We start from the raw sequence: 15,165 nt of genomic DNA on the forward strand, positions 1-15,165 counted from the left end.
ATCCCTCTTTTTAACCATATAATTGCTTGGTACAACATCCAAGGAACTTTGTTTCCTTCTATCGTCCGAATTTTAGCTTCAACTTGACTAGACTTGAGCTTCGACGTTAATTTTAAGTCCCTATTGTATGTCTCCCAATATTGCCAAGTAATTATTTAACAAGTAGCTTCTCTCGACTCGTTCTCTCGTTTCTTGCTTCGGTCACCACTGTTTCGTCAAACGAAACATGTGATCGGCCGTCCAGTTTGTCCGAAAGATCTAGTCGCCTGCCAATGATAGATCGATTTCTAGAAATAGAAATCAATCTACCAAGGGTAGTGTCGATTCGATCCGAAGATCTGCTGCACGGTTCAGCATCGCGTCGCGTCGCGTCTCCCATAATTTAGCTTCACTCCTTTTTAAACGAAATAATTACTTGGTACAACTAAACTAGAAGATCGAAGGAACATTGCTTCCTTCTATCTCTCTAGTTTAGTGATCTAGCTTGTAAGAATGTAAAAGGGAGATCGATGGAACTTTGATTCCATCTATCTCCCTTCGGGTCTCCACTCGCAGCAACCTCCTCGTGGTGGGACCTGGTAATCGGTGTCACCCACGATAGAAAAGTTATTCTTCGTGGGTGACACCGAGCTAATGGCTGCGAATTTAGAATTGTTTCTTGAGTTTTATGTTAGGCAGGTTATTTTTATCGGAAGAAAAATTCTTTTGAAAATTCTTTCAACTCTTTTCGTTGGTTGTGCATCTTTCATTAGTTACACTTTCGTTTGTTTCTTCTTCGACCAACGATCGTTGGTCACCAAAGATCTTTATTAATGGAGGGTGGTTGGGAATCGGTTAGGGCGGGTCTCCGTTCGCAGCAACCTCCACGTGGTGAGACCTGGGTAATATTATTTAGCGTTTAATTAATAATCGTATCATTCTTAGCTGGGTAATACAATTATTAATTAAAAACTAAATAGTATTAGCAAATTAGGCTGCGATCCGCTTTGCATAGGTCATCATAAATATAGAGCTTCTTCGCTAGATTAGTTTTAATTCATCAAAGATTCTAGAGTATTGTCAGAGACAAAGTATACGAGTAGATCTTTCACCCAATGTATTTTTTCGGACCATTTTTATGGGGTCTCAAAACCCCATTACCATTTTCGTGTCATTCCCAACGTTACCAACAGATTCAGAAGTAAATTTTAATCTCTTCCATAATCAACTCACATGTATTTATGCAACAATACAGCTATTTGCTTATCAATATTAATTCAGTGAATAGTTTCTCAACTGACATGAGAAGAGGACTAAAATCACCCCCGAATTTTCAGGTCGGTATGGCAGTCAAATTGGGCCACGAAAGTTCATAAAGTGAAAGGTCTATTCGTATATTTCGTCTATGGTGTAAAGTCTACTCGTATACCTAGTCTGTGATCGAATATCAGAGACATTGGACTGCCTGCCACCTATCGCCTAATTCGCGATGTCGTTGCTAATGGTACAAGGCTACACGGTAATCATTATCGTCGTTATGCTATACACATCCTGTCGGAATACTTATCCCTTCCTCGAAGAGGCCTCTTTGCGCGACGCTAAAGACACCTAAAGAAAAAAAGACAATGCCAGTTGAACAAACAATGGAGAAACAGATGAGAAGGATTGTTCTCGTCATTCTTTCGGTGACACTTGCGTCGAAAAATTTAGCGTCGTGCACGGATATTGTTTCCCCGTTGATCTATTTTCACTCGGAAGAGGATGAACTTGTTTCGAACGATTCTGAACCGAAAGCAGTCGTGGATTTGAACGAAGTTAACAATTCAGAGAGCCTCGATTTTATCAAATCCGACGATTCGAAGATATTGAAAAGCGATTTGGTACAAGTGAGTAAATTTGTCGCTTTGGACAGTGCTGTTTAATATTCTAATCTTGCTATGGAGTCTGTTCCCCTCTTCCTTCCAAGTAACTTGTTTTAATTAGCATATTTTTATCCATACCTTTGAATTTAATTATTTCGAATCCAATGCACTTTATGCAGGTATAAATTTTATACAACTCGCATAAAAATATTTTTCTGAACGTTGTCCAAGTAGGACGCTGGTAATTAAACATTTTCTAGGATGATCCGACGAAGCAACCAGATATTACTGATAACATTCAAATCGTTATCAATGGGAAATCAATGAAACCAAGCACCGACGCGTGCAAAAGTGGCGTGTGCAAGATATCCGTGTCTACCGATCGAGACGAGGATGGCAACATCGTAACCGACGTGCATCTGAAAGTAATAGCAAAAACCGAGAGACCTACGATAAATGATATTCCAGTGATCGATGGAGTTCGCGGCGTAGAAGATCGTGATTTCCACCTCCCCGATTTCCGACGCGAGGGTGCTTTTCGTCCAAAGACGCATTCGTACAACATTCCACAGGCAAATAACACAATTTCTAATCGAATCAAACATCAAACAGTGGCTTTGCGACCAATTAATTTAGCACTGGAAATGGTCCTTCCATTTTCAGTGAGAAACTATTTAAATCGAATAAAACGTATTACAGATTCAAACTCGTTATCGTGACGGTGAACCTTGGTATCAGGGCCAGAGGAATTTCCAAAGACCTCAAATTACCTGGCATTATCATCATCCGATAGAATTTGCAGGCAGAAGATTCTCAAATTATGGCGGACGGTCGTTCGGTACACCTGTTGTGGACGATAAGATCGAACCGCCGCTTAGCAAGTCTCAAGGCAACAATTAATAAAAATGCAATGTATCGCGGACGTTCGATCGTTTCGTCTTAAATATTATTATCCAGTGTAATAAACGTACGAACAGTATCAAATAATGGTATATTTTTGACTTTCGTTTCACAAGAAGGGAATTTCAGACGGGGAAAGACAGGCGCGCAAAGAGTTGCGTATCTTAAAACGCAAATTAATTATACCTACATTAAATAACTAGGTGGGTAGAATAACAGTTATCGTACAATGATCGGCTAACAGGAAAGGACGATGAGTTCTTGGGCATCGATTTTTCGGTAATATTGGTTTTCGAACGCAAGTCAGCGCGTGCTAGCCTGTAAGTTTAAAATTATCCAAAGATCTCTTTACTTGCGGCAATCATTATCTAGATCGATTGAAACACAATTCTACGCTGAATTGTACTTATTAAATACATAGAGTATTTTTATAGCATTCGATTAAATATATTTCACAAGTAAACGATTAAAGTATTGTTTATAAACCTGAGTTATAGAGGACCTTGAATCAAAGGGAAGAAAATGTAGAAAGGATAAGAAATTCTGCGTTTTATCGAGTGTGTTTCGATAAAAGCTGTTGTTGTTTCATAGTTAGCAGGATCTCTTATACTTCAACGGTACGGAAATGAACTTTTCCATTGTCATTGACACCGGTTGTCGAAACCTTGTGAGAGATTGGTTTGCCATCTGGACCAATCATTGTGTTGCTACTGCTGCTAGTGAACACTGAATAACTGCCTCCAGACGGTGGTGGAAGCTCCTCAGCGAATCTTGACTCTACTCCAGGGGCACCCTAAAAAATAAAAAATATGGTTTAGTACTGTAAAAATTTTTATATCATTCGTTGCTGACCAAAATTATAAATATTGTTTGAGTGAATAATACAAAAAATATACCGGATTGAGTACAGCAGCGTGGTAACCACCACCAGGTCCTAATTGGATGCTGGAAACTGCACTCTGTGAGTTGGTGTTGCTAGTACTGCTAGAACTGCTAGTACCTTGGGCTGCATCGGTGTTTATGCGATTAGCTGTATCAAAGATCCTGTTAAAAAGGAACTCGTATTAACTCACACGATACAAGTCGATTTAAATTCAATTGATTCTTTTTTACGATTCAAAAGAGTACAGTAATCCCTCGATATAAGCCACAAACGTGAGATCGCATGAAGAAATAAACGTGGAAGTAGTAAATGAATAAAACTAGCTTAATTTGCCAAAAAGTTAAAAAAGTTTTCATCGAAATATTCATTCGCTTTTAAATTGACAACACTTCGACCACTTCGAGTTATTAGCTTGCTCAGCGAATTATTGTGACTCATCGTATGCATTGTTGATTGTCACCCATTACTTCACCACGTTTACATTGTATTCACAACTGACAAATGACAAAAGATAATAGTACCATGTTTCCTCGACGAGGAACAAAGTTTATTCAAGTGCTGTAAAAAGATTAATGATTCTTTTCAATGACAGGAAACGTGTTCACGTAAGAACTAAAATTCGTCGAATAATTGAGTCAAGTTTTTGTTGAAATAACAGTAATTAAACGTATGGAACGTAGAAAATAAATTATTAGTTTTGTCTATTGTTCGAAATTTTTACCCGCGTAAAAACTTTACCTCTCCTTCGCGTAATTCGATCAAAAATATATTTACTGAAGCTTTGAAACGTACTGTTGTTGCTGTCTTTGGATCTGGTCCTGTAATCGTCTCCAATTGTCCTGCATTTGCTGCTGAAGGCTATTAAAATCGTAGGTGGGGAACGCGAAACCTGGATCGAAAAATGGAGCGTCTGTAAAAAGTAAAAAACGTGTCAAGAATGTTTTCGAAGACCATAAACTGTCGTGCAAAATCTTCCTACTCTCCTCGAAATTCGTGTGATTGCGCCGTGGCGTGTGGATACGTTCGTACAGAGATTACAAGAAAACGTGTTGAATCAATGTTCATGAAAAATCAGGAAATATTTAAATAATTTATTTGATTAGAACCGACAACACATTTCTCATTCTATAACGTTTCCACGATAATGCAATTGTTACCCTTTCGACACTGAAGTTTGATCGCTCAGCACGCGCTGAAAACTACAGTAATAGAATCGAACGTGTCAAACAGCGTACAACTATCCTATAGAATTATTTTCTAACTTCGGAATAGAGCTCCGGAATATAGCTCTACAAACTGCGTTCCCAAGAGATGCTTCGAAAGACGAGACCGTTTCGTTAATCTTATCGTCACCAAAGGGAAGCTCGTTTCTCGCCATCCCCCGCATGGCATCGATTCCCCCAAAACGCAGATCGTCACAGCGCATGCATGCATATTCCCCCGACAGTCTTCAAGATGAAATCCTCGAGTTTGAGTTTGAGTTTGCCAGCTCATTGAACATTACCTCCTCCAAAGTAACCGAATCCTCCAGGGTTAATATAGTTGGGTATATTGGCTGCTTGTGGCGTGTTGTCGACGAATGCTCCACGGTCGTTTATCGACGGTTTCGCGTAGTTTGGAGCGCCAAAAGTTCCGGAACTAGCGAAAGACGACGCCATGCCAGACCCACCGCTGTTGCTCGAGGTCCAGCCATAGCTGTCAGGGCCTGGTATAGAGTTGAAAGTAGAATCACCGTAAGGTGACACGTAAACAGGTCCGTAACTTGACCCGACGAAAGGGTTGTACGGATAAGTTGGGTACGTAGGATAGGTAGGATTCGCCTTCGATAGCATCGGTTTCCCAGGAGACTTCGAATCAGGCTTCTTATCGGGCTGCGGCGGCTCGTCCTTGGACGGGTCGATCCGCGAGCCTATGGCCGGCGCCGCGGTCGTCGACTTTGATTTTCCAGGATCCGTTGGCTTCTTTGGCGCAGGCGTCGTCGCGGCGGTCTCCTCCGACTTGGTCGTCGCTGGATCGGTCGTAGGACTCGATTTCGGTGCTGTTGAACTCGAGCCAGGCGTGGGACTGGTCGTAGGACTTGAATTGGACGAGGACTCGGTCGTGGGATCTGGTTTTTTAGTGGTTATCGCGGGACTGGTGCTGCGTGCAGAGGCGGTGGACTTAGGCGTAGCGGTGCTTTCGACAGTGCTCGAATCGACGGATTCTCGTCTCGTCCTCGACGGCCCGTCGAATTCCATGACACTCTCTTCCAATCCATCTTCGCCGATGAAAAGAAACAAAACACCAACGTTCGTATCGTTAACTGTTCCCAGGCAAACGCGTTGCTAGATATTTGCGGATCCATGTTTGTTATCGACGACATGCTTTTATCCAGCAGATTCCGTGAGCGCATCTGGCCTCACCAGCTCCTTCACCAACATGCATGTGAAAAGATAGTTTCGACACACATAAATGTTAACAGAAGTATCTCTTTCCGTTTGAAACTTTAGTCCGACGGTTATGGTGGTTCCGTGCAGTTCGAGGGTATCGACTGTTTTCGAGTAACATAGAGACATGCAGGAAATATTTCCATGCGACACTGACTCGGCCAAACACATATTCGAATGATAATTTCACGGACCTAACCCAGACCTGCTAATTTCCTCGTTCGGAGACGTTGGGATTTACCCAACCGACACGTACAATGGGACGCGGACGGCTGTAGAGTGGAAAGTGAAGAACGTTAGTCGCAGAGCAGGAAATAAACGAAGGTTAGACGTTGTCCAACAGATTTAGAAATTATGAGACTGCTAACGTCGACGTGTGGTCGTTCGATCGAAATGAAACTGAGAAAAATACAGGAACGGTAACTTTCTTTTTAAGAAACTTAAGAATTTTAATAATTATCAAATAATGTTGCGGAGTGCGTGACGAGAAATGATACAAGCGAAGGAAGTCGAAAGAAAGTATCGTGGTAGAGTTCAAGGTAGAAAGTAAACGAGGTCACGGTTCACAGAAATGTCGCGACAAGTTATCGTCGTTCGTCGTACACACTACATGCACAACGCTTACACAGAAAAGTGAGTGCACTGGAGAAGTGACAGTGATTACACATGCGAGAAATGATCGATTATCGATACGCCGCTCATTTTTACACAGATTAAGCGGTAACCGGTTATTTTAAAACCATCTTTCGACGACGATTATTACGAATTATGCAACCGATGTTTCTTTAACATCGACACTTGGCATATTCTGCAGTATTAATAAAAATTTAACAAGGAAGTTCAATTTAATACAAGGTCAACTATTTATTTATTCGTAACTTACTGATTCTAGAACTCGATTTGTAAATTGTTAATAGAATGGTAGCTGAATATATTTAAATCGAGGCGCTAACGTTTTTTATCTCTCCAAAGAAATCATCGATCGTATAAACTCCTCGCTGTCGACCAGTTTAGTCGAACGCAAAAAATGATTGCAAATGTGTTTGACGTACGGTTCTCCTTCAAATAACCGATTTCTGCTTCTCGTGTAATCCTTCCATCGCCATAAATCAGAGCTCGCGGACCTGTTTCTCGCCATCGATAAACGTAAACATCCTTCGCAACGGTTTCCATTGGCCGTCGAAAATTTATTAACACTTCGCTATTAACGTTTCGCAATTATCCGAAAATTTCCGTGTCCCGTCGCGAGTCCGGTTTAAATGCACAGCGAACGTTACGCAACTTATTGTTGGACACAATTTTTATTATTCTCGACTTACGCAATGGAAGACGATTTCTTTGGAAATGATACTCGAACCGTTGAGGCTGTTAAGCAACACTCCTACGAGTCGTATTCATCTACGAACGTGTTAATTAAAGAGCGTAATTGCAAACAAAATATTGCGTCACGATTATATTTAAATCGGTCCGGTTGCCGTGTCGACGATGGCTTTTCTTTATTTACATATTATTAGCTACTAGTACGGATTTTATCGACACAAGACTGGGCCTGGGAGTATTCGAATAATTCGATATTCGTATATTTCTTAAGCAGACAAAATTATTGAACGAAGAAATAAAAAAGAAAAAGAAAATTAATTTAGAAAAGTAAAATACAAACGACCAGTACAAAGTCAAAAGCTTTCTTAAAATTCAAACTCAAATTCAAATTTAAATTCAAGAATATAAATTATTTGAAATAGTTAAAATTGACAAACAATATTCAAAAGTTTCGAAGCTCTACGTTTATTTCAATTTATTTATTTTGTTCGTGAACCGCTATTTCGAGGTCGATGAATTTCATTTATAGTCCACATTGCTTAATATTCCGATGTCAATATACTCGAGCGTTTAAACGGCGTTCGAATAATATTAATCGAGTATGTGGATCACAGAAACGTTCGAAATATTCGATAACTCTCCAGTCCTGGGAAAGACAAAGTATAGTGTTCACGTGCAACAAGTTCGTGCATATTCACGTGCTAGCGGCAAGTACAGTTTCTCCATAATTGCTCCTACAAAGCAGGCGTGTCTGTGCGTGTACTCGAGCGACTACTCACTTCTACGCATCCTGACATATGCTGAACGTGCTTCGCTGAAAGATCCTACGATGCCAACGAGTACGATCAACGCCACGATCCTGATATCCATTTCAATAGGAAACAATCGATCGGAACAGCGCTCGTAATAGGAAATTTATACTTGTTGCACTGACTGTCACTACTGGAATTCACGAATTCGAACGATCCTGACGTTATCGCTGTTTGCACGGGAATGACTGACTCAATTGGCGCCTCCGTCATCTTATATAGTCTTCGCTCGTCGTTGCTTCCTCACCTCCGGTCGCTTCCGCACTTTCCGCGCGCGTTAAAAGTTCTACGAACTACGATATCGTGTTTACAATTTATTTCAGAGCTCGGCGATTTTCTTTCGTTCCATTTTTTATCACTTGTGAGAAAAAAAAGTGAACACTGCGATCGAAAACAATTTTCGTACGCTGGAAAATATGTTTTAATTACGATTTACATAAAAAGTTAGACGAACATTTTCACATGGAACGAAATGTAGCAGAGCCCCTACTATTTGTTATTACGTTATTAAAACGTTCCATTATAATGGTCAGAATTCATATCGATCCAAAGAGTTTCAACTGAATAATTATGCTGAGGGGAACTTAAAATAGACTTGGAAAGATCAAGTTTTAATATCAAACCAAGAGCCTAAATAAATTATTTCGATTCGCGTTTATAAACTGTGTACAGTTTACTTTGCATTGAAAACAAGATCTGTAATTCGCATTGACTTTGTAAAATAATCTACTAACCTTGCTACTATTACGTATTGTATATCGAAATCTAGTTTTTCTCTTTATCACGTTTTATCCATTGCAATTCTTGCATCGTTTCCGATAAACCCGTGATACCGAAGAAAAAGATCGAAGCAAATAGTAAATAATTTTACTGTTATGTTTGTGAATTAATGCTTCGAATATATCGAGGAAAATGGTTTTAGAAAATGTAGCGGAAGACGCGTCGGTTTAAAATATTCGTTCAGAAGTCCCGTTCGGTTCCGACAGAAATTTTAATGATTGCTTGCGTCATTGTTAAACGGCGTTCGACAATGATTATCGTTCGATCGAATCACAGATTTCGACTGTGTCATTTTTTTCGTCAATTTTCATTTGGCTAACGATCGAGATTCAATTATTGACATCTTCGAAGAAGCGAATCGCAATGTTTAAAATATAATGAATTGACTTATCATTCGTTGTTCCTATCGAAGAATTACGCTCCTGCGATAAATAATAATCGCCACGTCGAAACGTAATTGTTCTCACATCCTGTTTTGCGTGACGAGCGATCGAAGATAATTGAGGCCAGTCGTTCGGCATTTTTTTATTTTCGAGAAGAACAAAATCGTGCATAAAGATGAATAAGCAAACGATTGGTATTGCACGATTGGTTAGATCGATGAATCGATTAGGATGATAGTATGGTTGATTAATGATTGGGTAGCAGGTAACAAATTGATACCTTTTGCACCTACGTTCGTGGAAACGGTCATTAACGACGCGGTCCCTTCGCTAGAATAAACATTGTTGCATAAGTTTCCGGAAAAATTTGTAATTCACGAAAGATCGCTCTTGGTCGCGATGAACAATCCCATTAACGATTTAATTTGGATGATCGATAGAGATACTCCCAAAGGACTAACGTTGATGGAAAGAAATGTCAAATTAAATGAGAAAAGCTGATACTATTACATTAAATCTGTCGCGTAGTTACGGGGCATATATTACGGTTCTAGACTTCCGGTTGGTGAAATGACACTGGAAACGCCACGTTCTACTAATTGAGAGTCAATACCTTCGAGTATGCATACTAACATAGACACTTGCTCTGTTCCAGCAATCGTAGTACATTTTTATATATTTGCACTATTATATTACATCAAAATAACGCTCGAAATCGTGCAGCTGACGTAATCAAATTTAAACAAATCTCTTGATTACTTAATAATTCGTTCAAACGGAATCTCCAACGAATACTTTTGCCTTTGACTGTCTGCATCGGTAGGCGTTCTACATCGACAAATGTTTTCTACTGGCCAGCCAAATTTTTATTAATTTCGCGTAAACAGTTTGTTCGATAATTCACACTGACTTGAATCAAAGAAAATTTACGTAAATCCTTGATCGTGCTGGTGCTAGATAAATTTCTTGCCTCGAAACGGCCGAATGACGCTGCCGGGGAATACCCAATCGCGAAAGTTGATTACCTTCTGCGTATTAATTCGCCGTGGCATCGGAACGGCCGTTCGTTCCGTTTCACGGAGGCGTCCATTGTCTCTGAAGGCGAGGAACATCTGCCTCTCGGGTTCAATGTCAAGACATGTAACCTAGCTACGACTCGAGCATGTACAGTGGGTAGAAAAACCTATTGGCACATCTCCTTCTCTCGAAACGATACATTGAAATCGGAAATTTCTGTCCATCTACCGTGTAATTATTTCAGGTAACCAAAAAGAGATTTTTTGCCACCAAGACAGGAGGAAGTTGTTAACATTAATGGGTAATTACATTGTAATTTAAATATTTCTCGGCGCGAAATTCGCTTCCCGTCTCCCTGCAAATGCCATGTTCGTCCAATCTTTCGCTTCCTCGTTTCAAAGAGTGCTAAGAGGACGACGTTTCGATACGCAAGAGACGATAATCGAGAAATCTTGTGCATTACCGTTATCAATCGCGATAAGTACATTTTGGAATAAAAGAAACCCTTAGGTGAACCGATACGCCTATGTTTCGAGGCCACTTATTATAAGTGAAAACAATATGCACCAGAAATGCCTTAGTATCGTAAAGATAACGCAGTTCCTAATGGTCAGGACAGGATCTACCGGTAAGCAAAATAATGGGTCCTGTTAATGGGTTCAACAAAGGTATATAAATCGACCATCGAAGGCAGAAGCTTCAGTAAAGGCTTCGTTTTTGTGTAACTTGTGAGGAAGTAACGACGAACTTTGAAAGACATCACGATGAAAGTGATAGTTTTGATATTCACGATGTTCTTCGCGTTGCAACGCGATGTCAAAGGTAATTTTTATCAATATTCTTGGAAATTATAAGCCTATTTGTTATTTATTACTTCGGATGTAGCTTAATTCCATTTTTAAACGCGATCGTTTTCAAATTACGCAGTGTTTAACATTAAAATTATTCGAGCTATTCGTTTAAAATAATTGATATCCATGCAGCTAATTCAAACCGACGACAGTCTCGACACCTTCGATATTCGACGATATATGCCGTGCAATCGATAACAATGACTAAAGCGTGTTTTTCAAGAATACGAGTAACGTGAATCATTCGTGTGTTTAACTAAAAACCGAGAAATGCGTTTACATCATTTAATAAGGAAACGTAAAGTCGATTAAATTATGATCGATCGTACGTTCCGATGATTTAATGCCACGAAATGCCCGATCGCCTGACAGTTCGTGGATATCCAATGACGCACATAATTTTCAAACAATGTTGTAATGTATAATAGTACTGTACAAAGATGTCCACGTTCCACGAGACAGAAATAAAACAGGCATAGCGTCCGCGTTAATTCGAATTCGACTAATAATCGTGTTTAACTCGACATATTTTGAATCTAATTACCGCCATCGAAATGTTGAGATTGAATTTTGGCGCGCGGGAGGCGTTAAGAAGTCGAAGGAACCAAATCCCCATCGCGATTATGGCAAACTATGTCTATGTGTGTTTCAGGTAACCCGCTCTCAAACCGTTGGCCAGTCAATATTGAAACTAGTCGAGTTACAAGGACGGTCAAACCAGAATCAACGGTTCAGGCCCGTTCCTATAATTCCTGGATGCCGACATTTTCGATAAGTGGTTTGTTTAAAGACGAGGACGATGACGCCATAGCTGCTTTGGGAAAGAAGATCTCGGCGCTGGAGAAGTCTCAGAAAGAAATTCGCCAACTTTTTAAAGAATTCACCGAAGGTAACGCCACAACAATTGCAAGCAATAAGAGTGACAGACGTACTCAACGATCTATCATAATTTTTAAAATGTGTTTATTCAACAGCTACTAAGAAGACACCTTGCGATGCTGCATTGGCTCCAGGAACCAGCAACGATCAAACGCAAGGGCAACCTCAAAATACGAAGGACGAAAAGGGGAAAGAAAAAGTTGACGCGACTGGAGATACGAAGAAAGACTTGGCGCAAAGTGTTCCTGAAACGACAAATGGCGGCAGCGTGGGCGAAAGGAAAGAATCGACGCTGACACCGATAGAAAATGACGGTTCACAGAGTACTACTACGATTGTGAACGAGCCTGAAATGGATGAAACAATGCCAATGTTAGCGAAACCGCAGGTTGAGAATGGTTTACAGACCGGAAATTAGGAAGGAAACTGAAAGAGAAAATGGTTCTTCAAATTGCCAAGAAGAATAACGAACAGCGCAAGATAAATAAGCCCACTTTTGAGAAGTGGGGGAAGGAAATTTTTATTTTTATTTATTAATGTACCCACTTTTGGAAAAGGATCCAAGAAAGGAAAGGTCGACTGTTACTAATACATTTAAACACCTACGATTTATATAATAAGACATGAATTATTTTTATCGTCGAATAATAAGGTTTAAATGTTAATCATTTGAAAATTTCTAGACGAAAATGAAAATTGGCACTGTAATAAAATTTGTAAATAACATTGAAGTAAATTCGATCGTGTCTAATAGCATGACCTTCGTGGGACCTTCAAACCAATTCATCCGGTGAAAGTAACGACCTCTTGTTTCGTCTGTTATCTTTTGATACGTGTAACTGCATTAAAACCGTAGATCGATTTCGATTAACGTAAAATTATCTGGAAAATCTGATTGGAAAAATGCGTTCTAAATCACTGCGGAAAACAAGGTCAATCAGTACTGAAATAATTATAGATCGTGACGTCAGTTTCGTTTTCTAGATTTATATTCAGTATCCACGAAACTAATACGGTTAAAAAAGAAACAAACATTTCAATAATTTCAATTAATCAGACCAAAAGAAAACCGTGTAAAATCCTTAATAAATTGCTTCACATTTGTTACTGGATAGTAAATTCTAGAAAGTGTTCGATAAATTGTAAATTCGTTGCCTACTTTCGTTCTCAAGATTACATTAACCCAAATTGATGGCTGTTCGCCGAAAATCGCATTTTTTTATTTACGTGCCGTTCGACTCATCGTGCGATCGAAACTCCGTTTGTTCGAAGAGTATTACGTCGATGGACACACGCTGAATATCAATAAGGCCTCTAAGGTCGTTCATACTTATTGAAAAAGGACGAAGAGCTGGCACGGAGAAGTCAGAACTCTGTTAGACATGGCCAGAACAAGTCTCTGCATCGTACCAGTGTGTTTAGTGTTGTTGGTCGCGTGGGCAGGTAAAAAATTACTATTTCCATAAGCTGAAGATATGTGGTTCGCGCGATGCATTCTCGTCCCGTAAATTTCCGAGTGTACGGTGATCGAACCGCGATAAATCTGTAAGCAACAAAGACATTCTGATGCGTCTCAATCCGTAGATGATCGCGCATTTCTTGCGGGGGAGAACGAACGACGATGGAACACGCCACCGGAACTCATACCGGAGCAAGTGAACGAAAAATCCGACGTGAAGAACGAACGATCTTTATCTATTCCGATCACGGCAAATATCAACTTGAACACAGGAAACAATGCACACTCTTTGGGCTTCCAAGTAGGTCCCGAAGGCTTTGGATACTCCGAGAGCAACAGCTTCAGCCATCCGTACGTTTTTATTATTAGAATAGCCGTGGTATAATCAACAATTTAAGATAGATGGAAGTCCCAGAATAACACGTTCCTTGTAACTTTGGCGTTTACACAGTTTTCTGTAAGCGCTCCTCGATTATAAATAATGAAGCAATTTATTTCCAGTACCGTTTCGCAGAGTCAATCGTTGTCATTTGCTGCGGGACCGTCAGGAGTTGCTGGCTCTATAAGTCAAGCAGCTGTCAACCAATATTATCCTGTTCATGGTAATCAAGGAAACCTTAATAATCAAGCGCCTGGTTTCGTTAACGGGGCTGCTGCTTCTTCGTCCGGGACTGTCCAAAATGGCCACGCAACGTCTTCCGCCTCGTCGAGCGCAGGAACCATTATACTCTCGGAAGGCATGCATATCCGGTTCCCGGAACAAGGCCACAGACAACCGATCTGGACCAACATTCATCCGAATCATAATAATAACGGTAGGATGTATCGATTAGCAATGTTTACTGAGTTCCATGATTAGTTTTATTAGTTCGTAAAGGAAGTGCTGCATATTTGGAATGTAAGTTCGAGACGAATAAACTGACAAATTGGGAATGAGTAAAATTAGTTCTCGATATGAGTTTCGAGTAACACGGTGTTTAGAAACATGGAACCATCTTTAATGATCGATGGACTGATGATAGAAATTTTTCAGGTCCTCATGCTTCGCGTGTGCCGAAGTTGGACATTACCATTGAACCGCAACAACATCAACGACGTGAACCAATTATGCTACATATTTCGACGCAACAGACGCAATGGGAAAATAGAAAGCCAACTGTCCATATACGCAAATGGCATCCTACTTACAGATCATACTACGATTTTTAATTTTTAATTGATTCGACGTTATCGAATTTTAATTATTTAACCCGTTGTTGATAGAATTTCAAACAGCCCTTCATCGATTGATGTATTTAACCTTACTGTATGTCAGCTCAAAACTTTGCAGAAACTTAATATTTTAAATATTTCTTAACTATAGCTCAATTCATGTATATCGTTATTGAAAGTTAATATATTTATTGTACAAAAATATTCCGTCCTTAAAAATAGTAATATATACATATATGATTATATATTACATGTAAATAGTAAATGTAAGGAATCAATAAAGAAGAATAAAGCGAAAGAAGATTCGTATTCGACAGAAGGAATATTACTGTTATTATATTATATTTTCAGTAAGGAATTTTCTTCTCAAAAGTGCATAGGATTTCGGCGGTACGTATTGTTTTA

The 15,165-nt window shown here is 39.7% G+C and overlaps 4 protein-coding genes across 4 annotated transcripts; 3 read left to right on the top strand and 1 right to left on the bottom strand.

Moving 5' to 3' along the window:
- Positions 1-1,592: 1,592 nt before the first annotated feature.
- Positions 1,593-2,749, top strand: LOC143347948 (uncharacterized). Its single transcript, XM_076777632.1, has 3 exons — positions 1,593-1,865; positions 2,102-2,413; positions 2,541-2,749. The coding sequence occupies exons 1-3, from the start codon at positions 1,605-1,607 to the stop codon at positions 2,739-2,741; spliced, it is 774 nt and encodes a 257-aa protein (XP_076633747.1). The 5' UTR covers positions 1,593-1,604; the 3' UTR covers positions 2,742-2,749.
- Positions 2,750-2,813: 64 nt separating this feature from the next.
- On the bottom strand, positions 2,814-8,379 carry LOC143347941 (uncharacterized). Its single transcript, XM_076777619.1, has 5 exons — positions 8,150-8,379; positions 5,129-5,881; positions 4,417-4,534; positions 3,638-3,785; positions 2,814-3,534 (listed from the first exon to the last, which is right to left on the bottom strand). Exons 1-5 carry the CDS (start codon positions 8,238-8,240, stop codon positions 3,346-3,348), a joined length of 1,299 nt encoding a protein of 432 aa, XP_076633734.1. The 5' UTR covers positions 8,241-8,379; the 3' UTR covers positions 2,814-3,345.
- Positions 8,380-10,871: 2,492 nt separating this feature from the next.
- On the top strand, positions 10,872-12,706 carry LOC143350313 (uncharacterized). Its single transcript, XM_076782350.1, has 3 exons — positions 10,872-11,181; positions 11,863-12,099; positions 12,185-12,706. The coding sequence occupies exons 1-3, from the start codon at positions 11,124-11,126 to the stop codon at positions 12,505-12,507; spliced, it is 618 nt and encodes a 205-aa protein (XP_076638465.1). The 5' UTR covers positions 10,872-11,123; the 3' UTR covers positions 12,508-12,706.
- Positions 12,707-13,401: 695 nt separating this feature from the next.
- On the top strand, positions 13,402-15,047 carry LOC143349806 (uncharacterized). The gene is made up of 4 exons (XM_076781355.1): positions 13,402-13,532; positions 13,674-13,899; positions 14,050-14,363; positions 14,582-15,047. Exons 1-4 carry the CDS (start codon positions 13,472-13,474, stop codon positions 14,755-14,757), a joined length of 777 nt encoding a protein of 258 aa, XP_076637470.1. The 5' UTR covers positions 13,402-13,471; the 3' UTR covers positions 14,758-15,047.
- Positions 15,048-15,165: the final 118 nt, after the last annotated feature.

This window comes from Colletes latitarsis, chromosome 2 (assembly GCF_051014445.1).
Source record: "Colletes latitarsis isolate SP2378_abdomen chromosome 2, iyColLati1, whole genome shotgun sequence".
NCBI lineage: Eukaryota > Metazoa > Arthropoda > Insecta > Hymenoptera > Colletidae > Colletes > Colletes latitarsis.